Raw genomic sequence first — 15,710 nt, forward strand, 5'->3', positions numbered from 1 at the left:
CATTTTGTGTCGGTCAAGTCGAAAGCTGATTTCTAAATAAAATATCTCGATCATTCCTTTAAAACATCTAAATGATGAATAAACGTCTGTTGTTGACAACTCCTGCAGGTCGAGGATAGATAAAAAATGTATCATAAGAGGCGACTTATGTGAGGAAGTGGGGATTTTCATGCGTACCCTCTATTTGGGGACACAAAAGCGACCAAAATACAACTGCCCCACCTTTTGCCATGATTAGGATAATGATATATTTCTTTCTGCTTCTTACTACTTTTTAGTCTTAGCGCATTGCTAGGCAATACTTCAATTTTTGCTTTAATGCAGAACGTTCGCCAAGGTGAGGAAAGATATTGGTTCTGTCCCCAGGCCCGGACATACCAAAGTTTTTAAAAATGGTAGTCGTTATTCTCTGCTTAAGGTTCAGCATTTAAGGTAATGACATAAATGGTTCACCTGTTGTCACTATTATGTGACCGGACGGAATTCTATTTGTGGTGCCTTCTGCATGGTATTTCAGCTAGATAACTCTATCAAGTCGGCATCAGATCCGCGCTATCATAAGGAGGCAAATACGCCAACATACTCTGTCTTCGGCACACAAACTCAAATGCACGCATACACAACACACACGCAGGCACGTCCTTAAATGACCTCATTTGTTGATAAGACGTTTAACCCGATACATGTACAACAACATGCTGTTGAAACTCTTCCTGCTAAGGTTCGCCATAAACGTAGACATCATTGTATCATATTGTATGACCGAACGAGACAACTAATATAGGTATATTGAAAAGCAGTTACCGTGTGTTTCATATTGAATAGCTACAACACTTCATGAAAGTAAACTGCCTGTTATACTTTAAATTAGAATATATTCCAGATCAACCACACCATGCATTAGTCTGTAAATGCTTTGTTGAATCAGCGTCAAACACCATACAATTAAATATAATAAAAGTCACTGCAACGGTAAAGTATTGTTTGAATTTTTTTTCAACTGAATTTTAAATTCCGTTAAAGGATGATTACCCTTAAAATAATTAGCAATAAAAAAATATAGTTATTAAAGCTGTTCCATTAAAGTGTATGGTTAAATATAAGGTAACATGTTTACGTTTATTAATTTTCTTTATTGCAGCAATACACACCAAAAGACCACGTCTCCACACCAGAAATGAATTACCTGTATTAACTAATATTATATACACTATAACCTTGCCGTGTTTCCAGTACTCCAGATACCACGCCCGAAGGCAGACGTGGAAACATGATTCGCGGAGGAATCCCTACAGAGCTACCAGATTGGATATACAAATGACATTCGAGGACCACTTAATGAGACTGGATGGACGTTTATTACAATCTGTAGTTTTCATCCGTAGGTTCATGAAATAACAAGCAGTTTTCTTGTTTGAATAAACAAATAAACTTGTCTTATACTTCGATAATCGTTCAAAGCGGACCCACATCTATGCTTTGTGACAACCGACCTTGTTTTGGAGAATACGCTGCATCTGTGTCACGGAATATACTCGATCTATTACAATTGCCCTAGGGTATATACTAACTCATTGTGTCCATCAGACATATTCCATCTGTTAATTTTGCCACAGAAGTGTATCTCGTACAGACTAATTTTGTCCATCAGACACTCTCGATCTTTTAACATTGGTGGGTAATGCCAAAGACTGTAGCCCATTTGTCTATTTCCAATAGGACCGGACTTTCCTAGAGTACACAATATATTAAACAACGCGTATGAGATTCAGCGTTGGAATATATATGTAACTGAACTCAATCCTTGATTCATCCTTCAATGTCTGGGTATGTCACGTCCGGTGTATAATTAAGGCCGGATATGTGAGATGGGCTCCTGTCCCGTATCAGGATAGACAAACTCTCTCTCTACGGTGGAGGGGTACAATTAGTATCGAATGCGGGAGCAGTATAAATATTCATTCCACGGTTACATATCTTTGACTGGAGGTGTATAAAGCAGTACTGTGAAGATATAAGCGAACATTGGAGTAAGCATCCTTCCTGTTAACGCAATATTCATATTATTGATGCAATTATACAATTACCCTACAGCGCAATATTGACGAAAAGGAAGATATATTCAATTAGAAAGCTTATTTGACGATTCCAAGATTCAAACGTACAAATTATAGCCTTAATGTGTGTATCCCTGCCTCATTGATTCTACTTCTACCGCGTGTGGGTGGATTCCCGTGAATGAACAGCATTCGTGTGGAACAACAATGAAGGTCCAAGACGTCCTGACGTTCTCGGTGTTATGTACATTTGTTTTGTGTTTTCTGACAAGTGGAACAGTGGACGGAGCTGTATCTGATCTGTGTTCAGTTCCCTTGGGATGTGCGACCTGGGGAAAGCTCCCCGGCACCAGTCTGGAACTGGAATTACAGGAAACTTTATCTGTAAGTACAATCCGTTAGCATGTCTATTCTTGTACACACTACTCAAAACACGCATTAATCCATGCCGTGCCCATTCTTAAATAGTATAGTGATTTCTACATGTAAATAAATATATCTATATTTATTCTATTGTTTAAGTACACACTAAACATCCATAGTGAAATACTTCAAATACGAATATAGATATGAAAATCTTTGCGTTGATGTTGTAACGTATTTCATGATACATTGTGTCTATTTGCTTATTGCAAAACAAATTATCTTTTCTTTATAAACAGGCGATGTTTTAAATAAAGGTACATGTATTTTAATGCCATAACTACTTCCAATATATTACTTGTCATAGTATTCGTGCTTCATCTCCTATTACGAGGCTTCTACACTTCTTGCATATAGATAATACACTTAGTTAAGAACTCTATAATTATACTTCCGCTCCGATCATTAGGATAAGTTGTCTACAGATATACTCTCGTAATGTATCTTTGATATCAAATGATGTAACCATTTCAACTGATTGTCTATACATATATATATTATCCCATACATCATCATAAACACCAAAATACTACCAATTTATTGAATCAGTTTCTATGGAAATATTCTCCTACTCCATTATTACGCAAAAAAACAACACTTTTATAAGTTTATCTATGGATATAATTCCGTAATGTACCATAACACCATATACAAGCATAACAAGAAGTGTTCTGTAGATATACTCTAATACTGATGAAACATGAAAGGGAGGACGTAAAGTGTCGTTTATATGGCATTACTATAAATGTAGCCTCGCGTGTATCTCTATCTTACCCGTCATTGTCACATCTACAACTAGTCATTGGTAGAGTATAGCACTAACTCTTTACCATATAAAGATGTAGCATACCTTACATATACTTAGCTTTATGTAATAAGATTTATATCATTACCATTGCATATGTTCGTGTATACTTTTAAAATGTGTCGTCTATCAATTGATCAAATCAAAATGACCATTCATAAAAGACTTTACATATTCCTCACTATCATTGATATCGTCGCCATCGGCATCGTCGTCGTCGTTTTAGGCATCGTGGTCGTCGAAGACGATGACAGCGGCTGCAAAAAAATATAGAAAAATATGTTCAGATTCATTAATATATAAAACAAAACAAAAACATATTTCTAATGTCAACATGTTTTCAATGCTCTATGATAAAAAGTATTAAAGCTGAAAGTAGAATATATACGAAATCAAAAACGAAGGAGGATAAGTTTGGGATTTGTGGTGAGCTGTTATTTGAATATATATTTTTTACATATTTTATGAACATATATAGAATTACATTGAATCTCAATTAATTGTGTTGATAAATCGACTGATAGATTTGCAATGTTCTCAGTAGCAGCACTGACTCTGTGTAAGTAGAAGCACAAAAAATGACAAATAAAGGGAAGTGAGCTTACATGTTTCAATTTATAAATCCCATACGCATGCTGAAGACCGAAATGTTAAAATTTTGTGAGTATGGAATATAAGTAAACTACAATGTTTATTTTTGAATTCAAAGTTTCAGTTTGTGAAATGTATTTACAGTTTTGTAAAAGTAATGCTTTTAAGCTCGCCTATTCGGAGAATATGGAGGCTAATGTTGATACCCCGGGGTCGGCGTCCCACCTTCTTAAGTTAAAGTCTTTGGGCAAGTTTTTTCCAGACAGTGTTGGATCACACACAGTTGACTATTATGAGGTTAAGTCATTTATATTGAGTGTAAGCAATGTGTTGGACAATACTTTCATATTTTGACCAAAACAGCTTAATTGGACTTGGTTAAATATTTTGGGCAATTTGTTTTGTGTATTGTTGGATAACTATAGGCTGTTGCCTATTATAAAGTTAAAGTACTTATATGGAGTGTAAGCAAGGTTCTGCATTATATTTTAATTATTTTAGGGGCCAAAACTGGTTATTTGAACTAGGTTAAAGTTTTTGGGCACTTTTCTTTTGTGCCGTGTTCAATCGGTCACCATGATCAATACGCTGTTGGCATTATAAAAGGGTTTGGCGATAAATCGTGGGAAACGTATAAGGAATTCTTAAGAAAAACATAATTAAGGGACCTGAAAATATGTTGGCGCTAAATGAGTTGAAAAAGGAAATGACGGGCATTATATCGAGGTTTTATTGTACATTTGTTTCTATTGATATTTGCTATCTTACAACATATATCACCAATAGGCAAGCTATGCTGTTCTCTAGCAGCTCTTGTTACTAAACGAACGGTTTGTCGAGAAAACTGTAAGCGATCTTTAAGTGGGTGTAGGCTTTAAACGATCTTCGGAGTGAACAAAATCAAATAAACATGTATGTTTTTCTTATTAGTATGTGTGTTTATCGTTAAAATGAGTAATAAAGGGCTTTCATAAGTTCGACATGAATGCCAACATAACACGTATATGTTACAAGGGGGCGGAAGTGTTTGATATGTTCGTTGGTAGCCCGATCTACTCTTAGTTGCAACTTTTTCATTAACATTTTGCAATTCACTATCCCTGTACCTTATCTTATTTAGCACGGTGCCGACCTAATTTCGCTGCAGAAAGTCTAACCCTGAGACTCATAAACGTCATCAGTAGATATATATCTTGTCGTTTATTTTAACGAACCGTCCATATAACTCGGCTTTCATTTTGGAAGTAGATATACTTTTGAAAGTCTGTTGTCCCGGCAATGATAAGGTAGAAGAAGAGAGCTACGGTAAAGAACTCCTCAGTTATGTAATATCTGGTTTATTGCCAGGCTTTGATATGACGCCATTTTTAGCTTCTATAAGGTGACATAACAACACATCTTCATCGCAAAACCTGTTTGTCAACGCTTTGGATATTTTCAGCATTTCATGCATTTTTTTTAGAATACCTGACTTAGGGTCATGTTTAATGTTTGTCTTCTGTTTAAACAATGTGGATCAATGTATTTCACCACAGCATATGACGATGATTCACTCTTAAATGTTCTAGTGAAGCCATCATCGATTTGTTTGGGAGTTGAAGATATTTTATTGCCGCTTTCGTCTTAGTTACGTTCATTATTGAAATATAATAGGGTATCGCTATTGCAGAACTATTTAAACTGATAACGCAACAATGAATGGCACATGATCTTATACAATTTCGTTGAAAGGGCAATATCACCTGAATAGGTAGAAGGTCCAGAGTTATCAACCCGTAATCCAAACTTTACATTGATAAAACTAGTGCAAAATATGAGCAAAGAAACAGTTCATGGAGAATCAGACTTGGTGAAATAGCTCCGAACTTTTTAGAAGCCTTTTAAAAAAAAGCATCAGATACAGTCATGAATGTTCACGTCTCAGTATATTGTATCAATAAATACTCGTTTTGTACAGCTAATATAAATCATCTCTGGTTTCCTTAAATACAAGTCAAAATAATAGACACATACAGATGGTTTCATAATGGAGTCATTTCCTAATAAGGAGTTATTATATGATGACCGAGTTACTCGGTGCATTAACGGATGCCATACTTGTTTACGTATGAACGGACTTGTGTAATATGACCCATTGCTACGTCATAAAGTTAGAAAGAAATGACGCCACAAATTGCAAAGTTGACTTTCACTCGATATTTTCTCACAATCGCATTGTTCTGACCTGAATGACGTCACCAAATCTCAAAAAAAATCATGAACACCGATATCCAGTCTATATGGATTTAAACTTCCTTTGCTGAATAACAAATAAGATATTGAAGTGTTTAATATTATATGCTTTGTTACCATGTAACATAAAACACTTTGTATGTATCAGCATGAGTGTTTGTTTTTAGTCGAGCTGTATTAATAATAGCCTGCAATATATGTGATAGGCTACCTGGCATCACAACTATGCATTTAAGAATCATTATTTGTTTTCTTGATTCTTTTTAAGAATCACGAAGTAAAACAGGTATAGATTGTTTTGACGGTGAAAATTATGTGAAATACACTTAAAAGTGTGATATTGACAAAGATATCGACGTCACAATGCGACAATACATATCCAGCAAAGATGGTGAAATTTTACAATGTAAATAGTGTTATATTGCAAAACCGAATCTTGATCATGTGATGAAATGAATCACAAACGCGTTTCCATTTCATTCGTGATTTAGGAGACCTGTCGGAAATCTGTCCTTTTAGTTCGCAAGAGATTACCTAAAATGAAAAAACAAATCTCCATTTCATTTCATAAATCTCATATGAAACAGAATCTCTTGTCACATCCGATATGTATGACGCCAAATTACTAGTCATACACCAGTCGGTAATATTACACGAGCTGTACGCTCCCAACACAAATCTATACCGAGAATTACAATGCCACACCATTAGGTTCCTGGAGACTTTTTGTGTATTTATGCAACTCAATTGTTGTCGTGTTTTGTAATTTTGAAATTGGATATCGTTTAAATCAGGGTTTTCTCGATATTGTTTTTTTTTTTTCAAGGTGGATGTGTTTGTTTTTTATATCACGGAGTTTAAAGTGTCCCTATCATGTACCGTGTATAATGCCATTTTGATAAATGTTTTCATTACTGTTCGAAACCTTCCTCTTTCTTGTTTCTGTAAACAATTTCACTGCGCAGTAAAGTAACACACAGGATTTTTCTATTGATAATTTTAGAAAACCAAGAATAGACGTGCTATATCCCCTTACATCTATTGCAAAATTCAAAGACGCAATCATTTGTGTATGTGCAAAGTTTCTCTTTCTTTACAATTAGGGACACCTGTTTGTTCAGAACGAATATTTTTTTAGACGATTTCGAAAGCTCGCAAAATAAGTTTGTAATTCCTGATTATGTTCAAAACAAACTTAGCCTTTTTAATTATTTACCAAACAGAAGAATCTTATTCCGAAGATTCTTATTCTAACATCACTATTTAATATTTCCATGAATTCAAATATTCCTCACAGCGTAGTTACATGACCATTTACTAGATCTTCTGTGTCATCAGTAGAGACGACAAATGTGGATCCCCTGCATTACTTAAGATTTCTTCTTTGCATTCCACATGGAAAGCTCGGAATTGATCAGAGAACCCCAAAGCAAAACTGGGTGATTTTTCTCCCTCCTACCTACTTCTTTTCGGCAGTTTTTTTAATCCTAAGCAGCAGGCTCCATATGCCCATGACCATTGAGATGACGTTATACCTATATAAAAATAAATCTAATCTAAAACGGCATAGGGTTTTTTTAATTGACTGTATGACGACGTTACGTTATTCCTTCACCACAAAGTCGTATTTTGTTCGCAAATGTTATTGCGCGCAGAAATCACTTGGAACATTTATTCGGTATGTTGGCGACATTCTTTTTTACAAGAGTCATACTACGCATATAAAACACCGTTGTAGGTACGAAATGAAAATAACTCATAAACATGACATACATATGTGGCGCATGCGCGGACGTTTACTTCTGTAGAATTAGTTTGAGTTATATGCGACCACATGTGAAACCATTAATGTTATCTACGATGTCTTAAAAGTAGGTTCGGCTGGCTACAACGCTCTCTCGCACGTTCAAGTAGCGTGATTCATTGTAAATATTTGATTCTTGCCATACAAGTATAAGACAGGTACGGCTATCTGATAAGTCCGCCGTGACCTGCATACGTATCGGGCACAGAGTTAGTCCCTATGGTCTCTATTTATGTCAACTTTTTTTATACAAAATTCAGTAATTTCATGTCAACTACGATACAAACCCATTCCATGCTAAACGCCATTCTTCCTCTTCTGAAATCAATATGACAGTTTATGGACATGAGATTGAGTCTATACTGTCGCTCTGCAATGCCTTCTCAAATGCTAAATCGGATACTTTTAACATATAAAGGGCATGTGTCGTGTGATATCAACCAGACGGTGTGCGTCACCATATACACGTATCATTCTCACTCCCAAAAGAAAAATATCATATTTCATTCTATACGCTATCTCGTCTTATGAGTTTTTTTAAATGGTGTCATTCCATTAAAACTCTGTTTCACACACACGCAAACATCAAAGTTGATTTATTTATCCGCGAACTTTACATGGTCATCATAACTGTAAAGTTAGTAAAGTAGGGCTAACGTGTTATAGTATTTTACTGGATACACGTAGACGTACACTGATGGTTTACGACGGCGTGGTCCCTGTATATTGTTGTAGATGTTGTTGATTTACGATGCTAAATGTTCTTGTTTCGGTTAAAGTCGAGCGCTGTTAACCGTAGTAGACATTTGTCTTACAGCTCTATGAGCGTGCTGAAATATCTTGTCCCATTTTGTTTAATATTTGGTGAGGTTTCATGGGAAATCAAACCAACGCATACAAGATAAGTATGGCCGCGTTCCATGGCTACAAACTATCGTATCCGCGATTTAATAATCCCCCGGAGTTGCTTTATTGTTATAATGACATGTCTGTGAAGACGACCTGTCTTTGTGTTATCCTTAGCTGACACTAACACGATATAGGAGACTCTTGCACTGTATAATAGTATAAGTTGGCATTCTAACAAGCTACCAATGTCATTTGAGCTATGAATGCCATGGCTGGGTTATGATCTTAATGAGGTCACAAATACAAATACAAATACGAGGCAACATGGCTGGAATTTTTCAGGATTCGCAGTAGCAAAAGTGCATTTACTTCGATAAAGTTATCTTATTAGTATAAACTGGAGCCAGTTGGCATTACCGACCGAAAGCACTTTGCTGCCTGCATTACTTTTTTTACATTCTGCCCTGAGCGATCTGTGTAATCAGTTTTCAGTTTTCGATGGCTATATTGTTGAATTGTAATTGTAAGAGTATGTGATGGGTATATTGTTGAATTGTAATTGTTAGAGTATGTGATGGCTATATTGTTGAATTGTAATTGTAAGAGAATGTGATGGCTATATTGTTGAACTGAAATTGTAAGAGAATGTGATGGCTTTATTGTTGAATTGTAATTGTAAGAGAATGGGATGGCTGTGTTGTTGAATTGTAATTGTAAGAGAATGTGATGGCTATATTCTTGAATTTTAATTATAAGAGTATGTGATGGCTATATTGTTGAATTGTAATTGTAAGAGTCTGTGATGGCTTTATTGTTGAATTGTAATTGATAGAGTATGTGATGGCTATATTGTTGAATTATAATTGTAAGAGTATGTGATGGCTATATTGTTTAATTGTAATTGTAAGATAATGTGATGGCTATATTGTTGAATTGTAATTGATAGAGTATGTGATGGCTATATTGTTGAATTATAATTGTAAGAGTATGTGATGGCTATATTGTGGAATTGTAGTTGTAAGAGTATGTGATGGCTGGCTATATTGTTGAATTGTAGTTGTAAGAGAATGTGATGGCTGGCTATATTGTTGAATTGTAGTTGTAAGAGAATGTGATGGCTGGCTATATTGTTGAATTGTAGTTGTAAGAGTAGGTGATGGCTATATTGTTGAATTGTAATTGTAAGAGAATGTGATGGCTATATTGTTGAATTGTAATTGTAAGAGTATGTGCAAAACATAAAAGCTACAGTTAATACGTTATTAACTCGCTAGTGTGGACATTTTAGAGTGTAAATAGTTTAACAACAGAAAAAGGAATAAATGAACAATTATCAACCGGTATCAAGAATTAAGGCTTCAGCAGACTTTAGTTTTCTTGGTTTCTGCTGTAATAAACAAATCCAGTTATGTTTTCTTAGACTCTGTGGAGTGTTATCTATTTAACGTTGAAGTGCATGAAGTTGTTAAGGTCACTAGACAACTTCTTCAGAAAAATGTGTTTGTGTGAATTTGGATAAAAAATATTGTCAATTACAATAACAATAACATTATTGTCTTATCAATTCTTTGCGACTTTTGAAAAATATTTAAAAGATGTTGATTTTTATTGGCATTTCAAAATTTGCAATAACATGCTACATTTATCGCTTAACAAAACACAAGAAAACGTGTATCTCTTTTTGTTTTGTCTGAGTAAATGGCTTGTTTTTTTCGTTAACCTACAAACCAGTAAGGCAGTGTGGTTACCATTTAATACCCGTACTTTAATACATGCTTATTTGATTTCCTGATCTCAAAGCGCAAATCTCGTCAATTATATTCAGAAAGATTCATCATTTTGGAAATACAATGTATGTAAAATCAAAGTTATATTTTATACACAAACGCCGCGTACGTATTAATCGTATGGCAACATTTCATAACTGACTGGTCCCTTTGTCAAGTTACCATAGCAACCATAGCTTGACAAAAGGACCCGTCGGTCTTGAAACGTTGCAACAAACTTTGATCTCTCATCAATAATATGATTGCTATAATCGTTCATAGAACACGAGAAGTTACACTAAGGAAACCCCCTAAATTTAGCATGGTTGAAATCTAATGAATGGTTTTGATTGATCTCTAGACGATTGTTAACAACTTTGAATGCATTTTAGAGTCTCGTTTATCCAACCGACACTAATCCGGGTATCCCAAAATCCAGACAGTATGTTCGCAGACAGATGGGCCTTATCCTACATAAAGAAGTCTCAGTAATTTAGCCGTTTCACCAGCCTGCCATCGTTAGAAAGTTTGTTAGATTGTCCATGTCTAACCGTACAAAACGATGAACGTCACACGCACAGGTGATTGAAGCTGAATATTAAGTCATCGCCAGTAAAAGATACAATGACACACACAGGTGTTTCGTGCTTCATGGACTCATCGGTGATGCTAGAGACCAAACCGTTGACCAAAATAGGTCTTAACTACCGTTGAATCAGGAAAGGTGCATACAAATCCTTATTTAATGAATTTCAAAAATTTAGAGCATTGGTTAATTTTAATAAATTAGTAACTTGTGTACAATATGAAACAAAGGCAAAAGAGATCAATGTACGTCAAACACCGGGGACTAAGACATCCCCAGCAGTGTCTACCACCTTGTATATTGAACGACGAACGTAAAACACACATAGATGATCGCATATTTAAAATTTAGTAATTGATGCGGTAAGTCACAAATACGGAAATTACACTGCATCATACAGCTGTTTCGTCTTTCCATCCGCATCTCATTCTGAATTTGAATGTTATGTTTTCAAAAATAAATGTGTTCAAACTTTTGCACTTTGTATGAACTAGACAACTACGTATTCGTTTCACAAACACGCCAAACATTAAAAAAAATCTTTGAACAATCATACTCATCATAGAAATCATCTGAACGAATAAAAAAACGTGACAAGAATAAAGACTATTGGGATAATACGAAAACCACGCCTTGTACAAAAACATTTGAACAACAACGATACTATTTTACTTATAAAAACAGTCAGACAGAACCAAAACAAGCATGCCAAGGAAAGCATTTTAACATACACGAAAACATTATAAATATCAGAAATAATGGAGCTGATACGGAAACTTGTTGAATACAAAACACAAACAATAACTTCAAGGATGCCTTTGTTTCTCATTTGTATGCGTTGTAAAACCATTGACGTGTCCACTTCTACTTATTGTTTATAATAGAAGTGAATCGCCTTGTCAACTAGTTTTAGTCGTCTTCGCACTGAACTGTTTAATTTGAGATTATCGGAAAAAAATAAAATTCAAAAGAGAGCGATTACAAAATAATTAAAAACAACAAGAACTTTATAATTTGAAATAGTGCATGTCATAAACAGGAATTTGTGAAGGAATTTCTTTTTTCAATACCGTATACTAATATATCGGAATTGAATTAACCTTTTACTTAACGACACGTTCCTTTGTGAAATAATAATTGTTCCCAACAATAACTTATTTTACATACGGTTACCATAGTAACAATCAAGGTGGTGCCGCAGGCAGTAAAATAAACGATAACCCTTCCGTAGATCATTGATTTCTGCGCCAGATATTTTTGTTATCGTGCATCGTAGGTTCCTTTTATTTTATCATTTGTCATTTATCAATCTGTTCGCGATAAATACAATAATACATTTATAATTTAATAACTACACCTTGTTGTCTTTTTCATACAGACACGAGTTTACCAAATGCATTCTTGTGTTAAATTTTTAACGCAAAGATGTCTGTTTTATTTTACATGTAAAATAGAGCGCTTTTGAAAGGAGAATGGTACTACAAGTAACACAGAATCCTCCATAACCCATCTGTAACCATAGCATATATTATGTATGTGTATACCATTCAAATAGCTCATTCGTTAAGTCACACTAATATCTGTAAATTCATTTAATTTGTTTCTTAAAAAGACATTTTCTTTCGAAAAAGTGTTTCGCGTGCCACAGCTGTTTGGGGTGTCAAACGCTGCAATATTCAAATTTGATATCACTTCAACTTCAAACCCCGAGGTATCATGACCAAAATAGGAAAATGATACTTTTTTACAACAGGTATAAATATTTTCAAAATATTTTGCCATTTGCATAAATCAAAAATCTCTTTATTTACTATATGATATATCATCCGTACACCAGGACACAATGGGAACTGCAAATTAACAGAAATGACAATTATCAAAACAGAGGTGACGCCAAAATAAAAGGGAAAACGTCACGCACTGTAATAAAGATTCTACCTGCGATTTTAGTTCGTCTGTCCCACACATTGCACCTGTCCTGATGTTACTCTTCAATGCAGATCATCAACCTACCCAAACCTATTGTTACATGTGTTAAAACATCACTGACACCGAAATACAATTATATAGTTTGAAATTATATCACGATTACGACTGTTGAGTTCCTCCAGTATTGATTTTTATTGTTTGTGGTCATATGAAGTCGAGTTCCTAGGGGAAAAAACACCGAAGAAAATAGCAGGGAAGAGAGAAACGTTGGAGCAGCAGATACCTTTTTGTGTCCCCTAACAGAAGACACCCTGCAGGGATGAGCCAAGTTAGTAGCCGTTAACTTTGATCCTTCCTAAGTTACGTGTAGTTGCCTCTTACGACATACCACGGGACACAGCAGGATGCCTTTTCTTTCTCTAAATTATATTTGGTTTGTTTTGGTTAACAGGATTAGTGTTATATGAACAGCTGAGGTCATTTAATGACATTATGCCATGTGTGAAATATATGCGTGTGTGCTGGAGGCGTAGTTTTGGTGTATTTGCTTCCTTGCGATAGCAGGGTACTGATACTTTCTCCAGAAGTTTAACTCACTCAATAACCTTGCCGAAAGCTCCTTGAAAGATAAAATGTTGTACATTGAAGATTCTGTGTAATTGGTTTAATTCACGGAAGCTGTTTTCGTTGATGACGGTTCCGTGAATCTTTAGAGCATATACACTGTAGATCTTACCATGATCCTGATTGATCGAGTCAGAGGAAGCCTGTCCTCAAGGTAGGAAAATGGGCCAGACGCTAATCAGGATAAGTGGAAAGTCGTGCTCAGCTACAACAAATGGATGAGAGCCTTTAAAACAATTAATTATGAAAAACAAAAGTCTGACGCTAAATCGATAGTTGAATAACTACCGAACTGCTTTAGAGAGACGTACTGAAGGTTATACTGCGTCCTTGAATTACTCCCAACAAACAAGGCTCAGTTGTTTTTGGAATTCATTTTGTGTATGTTTACCATTGCATTACAATATACCCTACAACTTCGTTGGCATTCACGTCAAGTATTGATATCATGGAAAAATGTTTGACGTCATTGTTTTTATTTGATAGCACTGCCATTCAATATTGCCTGTTCTATGAAAGGAACAAAAAAATACGATACACGTATTAAATTATAACTAAATGTTGAATAGTAATACATGAATGTTATTATCATTGAGTTGCGACTATCCCTGATAACCAAAACAACCATTAAAAGCAAAGAATACTAACTATTGGTTTTCATTTTCAATTATATCACTGACATTGTATAAGTTGAAAACACCAATGTTTGCCTGAAATGAAGGGAACGAAGCTATGATATAAAATATACTGACATATAATGGCATATGAAGGTCGATATTTTTTATTATGCTCATTAGATTGCATTGTTGTTATGTTGCTTCCTGATTTCTCCATATGATGACGTGACATTAATTGGCTTGGACTTGATTTACACGGTGGATGTCATCAATAAACCTGGTCTTATTTTCCTTGTATTTCCCCTAGAGTCTCTATGTAAATATTCCCTTTGTTCATAGTTTGCCCAAGTTTTATCGATTTTGAGCTCGAGTTATGGATGAGTTGACAGTTCCGTATTCTCTTCTTGATTTTTTGTGTGGAGTTGGTTTTTTTTCTCAATCTGATCTAATTTTTACTTTAACCTTTTTTAATTGTTAAAATAAAATGACAAATGATCTTTTCAGACCACATGAGACGCATGGCCAAAATTTATAACTGAATTGAACTCACTACTTTCTTTTCACTGATTATCGGTATATTCAATTCAAAACAGTTTGGTGCCAGTTTTACGTGACAAAGATAACATTGTTATTGTTTGTCTACCATTAATGTTAGTGTAAGACTTTGGGGAGATAATAGAGTATTAAGCTGGGTTTATCATGAAGGAAGTTTCTTAATAGAAACAAGTATATAAAGGACAATGTTTAGGTGAAAATACCTAATACCTGTACCTGACGACAGAAAGTACTTGTTTACTTCGCGGAAGTTCGCATCCTCTCATGAGTTACGCGCCTTCATGGGTGTATTCGTCCGCAAAATTAATTCTTCAGATACAGGCATATGAGTGGTATTGTTTATTTAAAAAAAAAGGATTCATTATTACTAAACACGTTGGGACAAAACAAATTATCGTTTAATTATTGCCATTTTATATTTTATGGTCGCACACGCTCCTGTAAATGATGAATCAACAAATAGTATTGATATGTGTTTTGAAATGCAAAGAATAAATCTCAAATGTATGAAAGATTATGAAAACAATAATGATGATGCATCTGTTAGACTTAAAAGGAAGTATTCAAAATTAGTAAGCCAATCAATGCGTCAGCAATACGGTAATCATCTGTGTAACAATTTCATGTTAAGTTGATAGCCGCCTCGCTCCACTATAGTCAGTAGTTTTCGGTCTCGGAGTTAGAAGAAAAGGGTCACATACAGTACTGTCGAACGAGTTTCTTAGACATACTTTGCTTTATTCATTGTTTTTTTCAAAATTGAAACATTCCCCAACGGTATAGCAGCATACTCTAAATGGCTGTTAGCATTGTAATGCAAAATATAAACATCGCTAATTTGGTCTCAGGTGAAAAACTGCAAATTTTTGTAC

General features: G+C 34.9%; 1 protein-coding gene across 1 annotated transcript in view; it reads left to right on the top strand.

The window, feature by feature from the left end:
* Positions 1 to 1,527: 1,527 nt before the first annotated feature.
* LOC110453787 (delta and Notch-like epidermal growth factor-related receptor) overlaps positions 1,528 to 15,710 on the top strand; it is a 47,178-nt gene continuing 32,995 nt past the window's right edge. The window contains exon 1 of the mRNA XM_021502939.1: positions 1,528 to 2,441. Within this exon, the coding sequence (XP_021358614.1) occupies positions 2,265 to 2,441 (177 nt within the window). The 5' untranslated portion in view covers positions 1,528 to 2,264. The remainder of the gene's footprint in view (positions 2,442 to 15,710) is intronic.

The sequence above is a fragment of the Mizuhopecten yessoensis genome, unplaced genomic scaffold, assembly GCF_002113885.1.
Source record: "Mizuhopecten yessoensis strain PY_sf001 unplaced genomic scaffold, ASM211388v2 scaffold7507, whole genome shotgun sequence".
Taxonomy (NCBI): Eukaryota; Metazoa; Mollusca; class Bivalvia; order Pectinida; family Pectinidae; genus Mizuhopecten; species Mizuhopecten yessoensis.